Source organism: Fulmarus glacialis, unplaced genomic scaffold (genome assembly GCF_000690835.1).
Source record: "Fulmarus glacialis isolate BGI_N327 unplaced genomic scaffold, ASM69083v1 scaffold1050, whole genome shotgun sequence".
NCBI classification, from domain to species: Eukaryota; Metazoa; Chordata; class Aves; order Procellariiformes; family Procellariidae; genus Fulmarus; species Fulmarus glacialis.
The window spans coordinates 43,560-53,968 of record NW_009189318.1 but is presented as its reverse complement, the minus strand read 5'-3'; the positions used below and the strand labels follow the sequence as shown (position 1 = coordinate 53,968).

The following is a 10,409-nucleotide window of genomic DNA, read 5'->3' as shown; positions in this document are numbered from 1 at the left end:
AAGCTGCCTTATTTTTAAACCGGGAACAGCCGAAGCTTAATTAATCACCTCTGCAGCTGAGCTACACCAGTGCTTGTGGGCCAGGCCCCTACAGCAACATCCGACAGCGCGTTGGTAAAACGAGGAGGGTGCTCAGCCCCTCTTTTTGGGGTTTTCGGTTAAATATAGAGGATTTTTTTAAACAACATGCTTGCCTCATTGAATAAATGTTCTTATTTTAACAGTCATTCCTGGCTCTGACAGTGAACAGAGCGAAAAAATATGTTAATATCACAGCTGACTTCCCAATTCCTGAAGGCTTCGCGAATTGCAGGTAAACAGATGTTGTGTGACCTAGTTTTCTGGGTTTTTTTCTGGGGTAATTAGGTTCCCAGAAATTTCTTCTCCAGCAAGCAGTGCAAGAGTGGTGAGGCTGTTGTTGATTCAGTGGTTGTCGAATGTTATTATGTTTCTGATCTCTTCTGTCAGTGTTGCGTGGCTCTGATTTGACCTCTTTTAAGCTTAGGAGGAGATTCCTTAGCAGCAGAAAGGCTTAATACAGCGAACAGTTCCTAGCCATTCCAAATTGCACTTACACAGTTTACACAGTAAAATATTGTATGATGGTTTTTTAGCAGGTGGTGTTACAGCAACATAATTAAATTAAAATTAAAAAAGACTTCCTTGCTTTTGTGATGGGAATTTTTGTAAGCAGCTTCCTTTATTAGATTATTCTGGCCACAGTTGTCTGGTGGTTTGAGAGCCGGGCAGAGCTTTTCTTAAGATACTGTTTGAAAATTCTGCCTCTTAAGTGAAATTCTTTTCTTCTCAAAGGCCACCTTTTGCCAAGGTCAGTGTCTTCCTTTCTTTGCTGTCACTCTACGTCTGCGCACTATAGCACACAGCCACCTAACAAGAATGGAGCCCAACCTCAGCGGTGGTATGCTCTGGACCCTGAACTGGAAGAGATGCTGATCCCCAGAAAACTTTCCATCAGCCCCTTGGAAAGCTGGCTGACAGTTAGATACTCCCTTCCTAAAGCAGAAGTCCTTAATGCTCAGGAAGAAGTGGGTTATGAACCTCTCCAGCGATATGACTGTCCCCCGTCTGATGAGGGAGCTGATGTGGAGGAAGAAGGAACACGTAGCAACAAGCTTCAATGTAAGAATGTTTTGAAGATTCGCAGAAGGAAAATGAATCGGCACAAGTTCAAAAAGCTGCTAAAGCGAAGAAAGTTTGTGCGAAGGAGGATAAAGGAAGGTCGCAAAAAGAAACGTCAGGTAAGCTCAGGGTAGAGAGAACTTCCTGACATAAATGTGCCCACTTCTCAAACTGGCCTCTGTTCGGGTATCAGATGATGTTTTTAGGTAGAATTGATGGCAGCAGGTCGGAGAGCCTCAGTGAATTCAGTACTTACTGGTACAGTAGCTTTTTTTGTTTTGTGTTTCACTTGTACATCTTCAGAAGCTGTAATTTAGAATATTTCTGTGGTTGTAAACATAGATGTGTGATAGTTACTAGGCGTAATTTTTCTTGCATGACAGTAACTTAGAAATATATGTGGTTAAGGGAGAAGAATTTTAGCGTTTGTGTGAAAGATTAATTCACGTGTCTGCATTATATCAGGGAGATTGGTTTAATCTTAATTTCTTTCCTGTCTCGCCAACATCCTGAAGTGCTTCCTATTGCCTTTTTCTATATAGAAGCCTTTTCCTTCCCTTAACAGAAGGGGTGAGGAAAGACATGGGCCTTCATTCAAGCTGTAGACATTCTCATTCAACACTACCTTTCAGTAGTCTGTTAGGTTTGCTATGATATAGTTTAGTTCATTCTCTGGTAATTTTCACCTTGCCTAGATGCAAATTGGGGTTCATTGTAATTCCATTTCTTCAGATTTGTAGGAAGCAGTGTTGAACACTTTATGATGAGGAAATCCTCTTCATTTTCTTACAGTTTCATTTTCCATCTTCTCAGTTTTCCTGGCGCAGGACTTTTAAAATAATGCTTGTGCATTTTAATGTATTTTCTGCAGTTAGGCTAACAATTTTGACACTTAGAGCAAGCTGCTTACTTTAAAAGCATTTGTTTCCCTTGTGTGCGTTATACCTAGATTCTCCTTGGGACACGCGGGCAGCGACTGAATACTTGAGTGTTGCTTCTGAGCTATGTTACCATTTTTTCTTTTTTTTTTTTTTTTTTTTTTCTGTTTTAGATAAAATTTGAGAAAGATTTGGAGCGCATCTGGAAAAGAGCTGGTTTGAAAAATCCTCCTGCGGGATGGCAAACACCCAAGATATTTCTGAAAAGTTCAAAGCGATAAAAACACTTGTAATGAGTTTTAACCTGTAATTGTAATTAAAAAATATTTAAGTACGTGGATTACATTTAACCTTTTTCTGAGTGTGATGAAATTAGTAGGAGGAAACTTTCAATCTTGGTGAGCAGTTTTCCGAGGACAAATCTGACAGCCATGTGCTTTTCCTCCCCAAAAGAATAGTGGGAGCTCTTGTATAGTGACTTGGCACTGCTGTGTATGGTCCTGTGCTGCTGCCCCCAACTGTATGTTTGAGCTGAATTTCTGGAGTTGCTATTTAAGATTAGACTGAACGATGTACTGTAAGAACAGTCAGTTGTGGGAGGTGGGATAAGTGAAAGAATTCTTCTGATTGTATGTAAGACACAAGCATTTTGAAAAGTTCTTTTCAGAATCGCATTCTTTCATAGTTTTACTAAAGAAGGGCTGTTGTTTACTGAGAGTTATGGTGAAATAGGAATTCGATCAGAATTCCATAGAATATATCTGCAAAAGCTTTAATTTTCACTTATCTGAAGCCTCAGTGTGCATGTGCCTTAGGCATTGTATGAGCATCCTTAAAAGGCATATTTATTTTTTCTGTTTTGTTTTGTGCTAATAAAAAATTGTTGATTTTTTTCTACGATTGACCCGTGTCATACGGAACATCCAGATACAGGTATCAGTAAAAGTTCAGAGCTAGTTATTCATTAACTACAAAAACTGTTTTGTGCCCGAAACAACCCTGTTGTAATCAGCTGGTTTTACAAGATTGAAGAGTGTCATGGAAGCTGTGACAAATGTAGATGTTTAAAATAAACCCTGACAGAGGACTTTATATCTGGATTCTGTTTTGGGTTCTGCTTTTGATTTTTCTGTTTGAGGCAGTTAACTTCTGTTCTGTGTGATTTAGCTCTTCCCTGTCTGTGTTCTAGCAAATAGATGGGGTGGACTGACCTCTGAGAGAACGGAGGGAAAAAAGAATGAGCTCCCTTAGGCTTGTCATTCTGCAGCATACAGGGAAGCTACCCTGAAAATGCATTCCCTTTTATCTGCTAGGAGCAGAACACTTGACTAAACTGAAAGGGAAGAAAAAATAATCTGTGAAACTCATTGCTACAAGGTATAGTTGAGTCTCGCTGCAGGAAGGACAGGTGACTCCAGGCATGCGGTGAACATGGCTGAGGTGCTGTGTGTGGCTCCCTGCTGTTTTTGTCACCAGGTGGCAGTAAATTCAACCTCTGAAACTCCTTAGGCATTAATGTAGAAGCTGGCTGGCTCTTATGTCGGTATTTTAAGGAAAGGGTACACTCACGTTTAAAAATTGATTAATCTTGCTAGAGAACTGTTGGCATTCTGAGAATTGTATTGAAGTCCTGTAGAAACACGTGGTTAGCACATTGTTATAGTTCTTTTTTTCCAAACCATCTGTTAACAGTAGGCAACTTTGATCAAAAAAATTAAAAAGATGTTCCATCCTTTTTGTGCTTTAAATAGGCTGCAGTTGCTTTTAACCAAGACCAGTAGGACTCTTTCCTTCAGCCTATTGTCAGGATTTCGACAAAGAGGAGGGTGTCTAGCCGTGAGCCTTAGAAACTCACCAAGCAAGAGAAGATTGAGTGTTGATTCTGGCTTACAAGTTTGTTAAATATGCAGAGTGCATCTAGGTGTTTCTGAAATATCAATACGCATTCCCTGCACAAAGGTGCATAGATGAAAGGCTGGGGCTGAGAGAATTAGCACCTTTGAAGTCAGGTCCATGTCTTTTTTCCCCAGTCATGCTTGTTTTAAGAGCCCTTATGCCAGCATTGTTGTGCTCTGTCAGTACTATGGCTTCTCTTACTGGCTCTTCATCCAAGCTAGCTGTTTTTCTGCTGAGGGAAAAATGGTAATCAGTTTGCACATTTCCAGGAGATTGTTGGCTGCTGAAGAGTTGGGATGCCTTTGGAATTACACATAGCAAAAGACTTTATAAAAGACAGCAGTAGCATGCCCTGCTCATTTATCAGTGCTGTACCTCTGATTCCAGTTTTGAGGTTTATTCTTCCTTGTTTTTCTTTTTGTATTACTTAATCCTGTAACTTGCATCTTTGTTCTCTGTTGTAGTCTCTAAATCTACAGATTGCCCAAGGGTATGTTACCCATTTTTTTCCACTAGGGCTTAGGTTGATCTTATCTCTCTCTACTTTGACGTAAAACCTCTCTTGCTCTTGGGGAGCATCACGTTGTGGCTGTAGATCACAAACTCGTCCATTGTACTCATGTCTGCTGGGGTCACGCAGGCAGAGAACTTTGTATGCCATTTTCCTGGATCAGCAGCACCACCTTGCTCTCTAACTTGTTTTTACGTTGGGATAGTAACTAGAAAAGAGAATTATTGAAATAGTGGGAATTGCAAACCATAATCATTCAGTACCTTGTGATGTTCCAGTGCAAGTGAACTCTTGTACTATGGCAATGATCGTGTTACATTAGGGTACTTGTGTGGTGAATTGCAAGTCTCCACGAAGTAAAGCAGCTTATTAAATGGTATGCTCTCTAAGTAGTAGTCCAGTCCTCCAAATTGTAGTCTGCCAAGAGTAGTCGTTACTTTTACATCTATTAGACATAATTATATGTATAGAAGTCTGGAACTACTGTGTAATTTACAAAAGTGTCTGTAAACCATCCATGGCAGTTAGTGCCAGCCAGTCTTAGTCATATAAATGCTATATTCCTTTCTGCTGAAGTACCTCAAAGCATGTCTCAGGATTTGTATTTTCTTTGTGGCAGATACTGCAAAGGCTCTCTGTCTTACGTGGCACTAATCAGATAATATATACTAGGGTTGTATCAACTTGCTTTAACTCTCTTGACCACAGGATGCAATTTTACGCTCTCTTTCACTTTGCTAAACAGGGAGAATCAGATAGATGAAAGCTGCACCTATTTTTCTGTAGGGGGAGCACGAGTACATAATATACTATTCACAAAGCTTTATTATGAGTTGCTGTTCTTCCAAAATGTGTGCGTACCAACATACCTGCACACTTAGTAAATGTATATGTGTATGTGCCTATGTAGCTGTGGTAGGTACAGACTGCAAACAGGAAAGGTTTGACTTTTATAATTCTCAAAATATTTAATACTTGAAGGTTTCTCCTTCATCTCCTTATTATTCTGCTGTTCTGAGAGGAAATGGTTGAAAGTCAGCAGGAGGTTGCTAGAGGAATTCATGCTCTGTATTACAGAGACTGGAGATATTCAGTGGGATGGTGATTCTGTTTGAAACTGCCTGGCAGTCATTGGTCTGGAAAGGTGTCTCAAAATCGGATTATAAAGCCAATTACACTCATGCTTACATCCCTAATTCTTGGATTGCATGCACTTAAATACAGACGGCAAGCTCAGTTAGCTGAACAAAACATCAAGTTTGGTAGTTTTATCACAGTGATCAGGTTTGTGCTGAAATGAGTTGGCTCTAAAATAGGAAGTCAGGTGACTCAGAAGGGATGAAAGTTCTGAATTTTGTTTCTCTTAGCGAAAGCATCACATTGCAAACTCAGAGGGTGTTCTCCCTTTTGGAAAGGTCAAACCCCAGCAACATGGTGGTAGTGGGCTTCTGACATAGATGGAGCAGAAATACCATTTCTTTCTAATGCTAGCAAATAATGGTTGCTGGTAAACTTGAGATTTTAGTTGTCTCCTTGACCTGGATAGCCATGTTTCTTACTAGGGTAGGAATTAAATGCATTTTTAGGAGTCTTCTCTAGAAAATGTGTGGTTCAATTGCATCAGTATAGATTCTTGAAGCTTTTTAGAGGATTCTGGACATAAGATAACAGTTCTTTCATCCACACAGACGAACCCAATGTAACTTACAAATGGTCAGTGGCGAGATTTGCATCCAACCATACTCAGTCTTCTGTATGCACTGGAATTACACTCACTTGGACAGCTGAGAATAGGGCCTCATTGTATATGGGAAAGGGAGCAATGCAAAAGAACTGTTTGCTGAAGCTTTTCCTTTACTATTGTGTTGTCTAACACAATCCAAGATAGGTTTGCTTGGCACAGGGGTGGAAAAGCCTGTATCAGCTGCCAGTACTTTGCATATCTAGACAATTGCTTAGTGGTCCACAGTGGTAGAGATGAGGTATTGGCAAGAGATTTTTTAGAAATAATGCTGAAGCAGGAGATCTGTGATACTGATGGGGAGTAGAAAGTGTATTTCAATTACCTTTGTATAAAGATAGCAACCCCACTGAAATGTCAGTCCTATTTCAATGCAAATGAGGAAGCCAAGAATGTTGGTCCCTTTGATAACAAGGATTGAACCCCAAATGGGTGGAAAGTAGAAACATTTAAAGTGTGTGTAAATTGCAGCAGCTTAGCAATTTGTTTTAACCTCTTCATGCACAAAAACAGTTAACCATAGCACCTCTGATGGTCTGGAGTCTATGGAAGAAATTTTAGCTCTATATGGCAGCCATTTGCTCCAGTTCTCCACAGAAACAGGCTTCTTGGTAATTGTCTGCTGTAGTTTTGGCTCGCTTCAAATTAATTCTATTCAACTTTGAGTTTGTCATAGGAAAAGGGAAAGTTCAGCAGCCAATACAAGATATTCCTTTCCTTTGGAAATCTTGCACTTACCCTGCAAAGCATGTTGGATAGTCTGCTAGCTATTAAAGCAACCCTGAGGTCATGCAGACAATGAGCCTGAGCTCATGGATGCCCTCTCCATGCTGTCCTTGGCGCAGGCAGAAGGACCGTTTGCCGGCTGTCCAGGAAGGAGTCATGTGGAGAGGAAATGGAGGGGAATGTAATGATGGCTTCTCCAGCTCCTGCTCCTGAGACCAGACCTGAAGCTGATTAAAACCAGGAGCTGCATAGGTTGTAATGGGACCGAAGACTTTATATTGAAGGAAAACACTAATCTGAATTGAGGCTGTTTGTAGACTTGCAAAAGGTTTGTGTATCCTTAAATCCTAAAGCACGGGTAGCCTGGAAAAAAAATTGTTGGTATTATCCAGACAGTCAGATTTTGTTAGGCTGATGGACTGTCACCTTGAAAGGGTCCAGACTGAAAGAGTTTGTTCACAGTGTTTTCAACTATGATTTCATGGGAGCAGTCACGTGTGTGTTGAAGTGCTGAGGACAGGCTGTGGGGTGCTCAGTAAACCTGGCTGCACACACTGTAGCAGCAAATGTAAAGAGAAATATTCTTCATGTTACTGTTGTATTGGCTCCTGATAGGTAGTGTGCCTAAGAACCTGTTTTTTCTTTTTTTTTTTTGAGTATTTTTTTTTTGTGGTGGTGTTTGGTTTTGTTTGTTTGTGGTTTTTGTTTGTTTGTTGGTTTTTGTGGGTTTTTCTTTGTTGGTTGGGTTTTTGGTTGTGTGGTGGGTTTTTTTTGTTTGTTTGTTGTTTTGGGGTTTTCTGGTTTTCTACATCAGAGGGAGAGGGCAGGGGTGATGCCTTCTCCTTTGCTGCAGGAGGATTTCTCTGCATACCATAACCCTGGCACCGGAAGCCCAAGTTCTTTCTATGTCTGTATTGTGGGAACTATTGTTCTTTCTTCCATTAGTAAACTCAAGACCAGACTTAAAAGGAGTACATGTGAGCCCATGTCAGGGAATGTTTATGAGTATCTGGTGTACAAAACACACCTTTCAGGGGGTTAATAGAACCTTGCTCCTTCTGACTACCATTGCCTAATAATTCCTGAGCAGAAACAATGTGTACCTTTACTCTGGTGAGCTAATACTCATATCAAGTAGGACACTTTCATATTAAAAACTGTGAAAATGTTACCTAGGATAAGTTGGTGTATGTACATTGGCTTCAGTAGCTCTGACTTGGTCCTTCTCAAAATATGAAGCCAGCTCTACTTCAGAGGGTGTGAACCCCAGTCCATGTATTCCAAAGTTAATAAACCATGCTTGTTTACACTAGCTGAAAGTCTGGCTGATGTGATCTCATTGATCTTGCAAGCAGCACCTGTGGAGAACTAAAATTACATCTTTTCTTTTCACCATTCATGCTGTTCTGCTGTTGGCATTTCTCCTCTGACTGTGAAAACATCCTGGTTCGGGTTCGCTTGGGCTGAGCCTGGTCAGTTACTCTCCAAAAATAACAGCACTCTGTACTTAACCTGGAGCATTGCATTTGCAGAACTGAAATGGTTTTGAAAAGTGGGTTTTGCTTTTCCTACTGATTTTTAAATTTAAAAAAAAAAATCAGTAACCGTAGCTCTTGTAGACATGTGAGCTAGCTTCAAGCAAACAAGAGTATGCTGGCTTTCCTGTGGAAGTATCCATTCTTGCTTGCCTTTCCCTGTAAGACAGAGGAACAAAACTGAAATAAGGAGCTCTGTGAGTCTAAGAAGACCATCTGATACATCACTCCTGTGTCAATTCCCTGAAATAAGACTGAATTTTTTAGTCTTGTTCACTGCATGGGCACTAATGCATCTTTCCTCTGTTATGCTAGTTACAAAACTTGTAAGAACTGTAAACCCCTACTCTTGAATGTAGCTGAAATTGGCTATTGTGTTTCAAAATAATGGGAAGGAGGAGGAGGTTGAATGCACAGTGGGATCATATAACTGCATGTGCCTTGTTTCCTTAGGAAATGTGGCTAAAATTTTGTTTAAAGTAGAAAGATAACATGAAATATTGGTCAAAAATGAATTTTTTCACTTGTTCAATAAACAAGATTGGTGCTGATCAGGCAGGTCTTGTGCTGAGGGAGTGTCATTACCTTTGGTATGTCTAGGTCTGGAGAAGACACTCCTGGAGCCTCTCAGCAGCTGCAAGCACTGCAGAGTCGCATAACCACTTGCAGAGTGATTGGTGTTAAGACAAGGATGTGGAGTCCTGAACAAGGAGTCAGCACGTCAGGTAAAAAACTAATAGCTTGGAATTTGTTAGGTTTATATTAAAGGAATTAACAATTCACGGCAGGATGCTTCTGGCTGAGCTTTATCACCAGCCAGTGAGGAATTGGTTAAGCTTGAAGAATAAGCAGTCATAGAAGAATGTGCCAACCGCCCCCCGCCCCCCAAACGGTTGAAGAAACTACAACAGTTATAGTCAGCAGTGTGACTATGTGTAAACAGCACCACGTTACTCACCAGCTCCATTCCCTGGTGCATTTGAGTCAGAGCCGTTTCCTCTACTGACAAAGGGTTTTCGCTGCTGTCAGCACTGAGGCAGCTTGTTCGTTACGGAACAGCCAGCTGGAGTCCGTTCAGCAGCAGAATCAGCAGGTACATCCTAAAGACAGAACCTGTGACTTGTCACCCAGGCTTAGCAGGCCTTGATTTGGCTTCCCTGACCGTTCATATTGTTTCACTTACTGTCCAGAAGGTGCTGCTGCATATGATCTTTTCTGTTGCTTTCCCTAGGTTGGAATGGGCATCCTCCAGAGAACTCAGTGCCTAATTTTACTGTCTTTGTGATGTGGGAGAATGGCCTGTATTAGCATTGGCATCCTGCCATCTGTGAGAACTTCTGCTGCAGGCCCATCGGAAGGTAGGACAGAGCTGAATGCGTCCTACTTTTTGATAACATCATCCGTTCCTTGGGGAAGGGAAGAGGGTTGTAGCCCTCAGAAAGACAGGAAAGGCTTTCTCTCAGAAGTAATTTATGCAAAAACCTGGGACTGTGAAAAGAAAGTGAGCGGAAAATAACAATCTTGATATCTGTGCCTTGGGTGCCACACCTTCTCCTTGAGTGATTTCTAATTATGAAATGGAGCTGGGGAGCGGAAAGGAGAGCAAATAAAAATACATGTATGTAGCTTTCAGCGTAGGGACAGCTGCTTCTGGAGTAGGGCTGCTAGATTAAAGTAACTTCAACATTTCCACATTGTACTGATGGAGGAATACACATTACTGTATTTGGTGTCACGGGGCTGCTCCCCAAGTTGGAGTGGGAACTCTAAATGAGCTTTAATGGTTTTTTTGTGTTGTTTTTGTTTGGTTGTTTTTTTCCCCCTTCTCGATATCGTTTCTGTTACCCAAGCATACGCAGGCTGTTGAGGGGGATGGCATGTTCCATGGCTCTGCAGAGCTCTGCAAGCTTGTGTTGTTCTGCATAGCTGTGAGGCGCTGGTCGGGGAGAGACCAGTAAAAAGTATGTATGCCATAAACTGGC

At 41.1% G+C, this 10,409-nt stretch overlaps 1 protein-coding gene across 1 annotated transcript; it reads left to right on the top strand.

Annotated features, from left to right (window-relative positions):
* Nucleotides 1-224: 224 nt before the first annotated feature.
* On the top strand, nt 225-2,352 carry AURKAIP1 (aurora kinase A interacting protein 1). The gene is made up of 3 exons (XM_009581463.1): nt 225-313; nt 814-1,259; nt 2,192-2,352. The coding sequence occupies exons 1-3, from the start codon at nt 262-264 to the stop codon at nt 2,297-2,299; spliced, it is 606 nt and encodes a 201-aa protein (XP_009579758.1). The 5' UTR covers nt 225-261; the 3' UTR covers nt 2,300-2,352.
* Nucleotides 2,353-10,409: the final 8,057 nt, after the last annotated feature.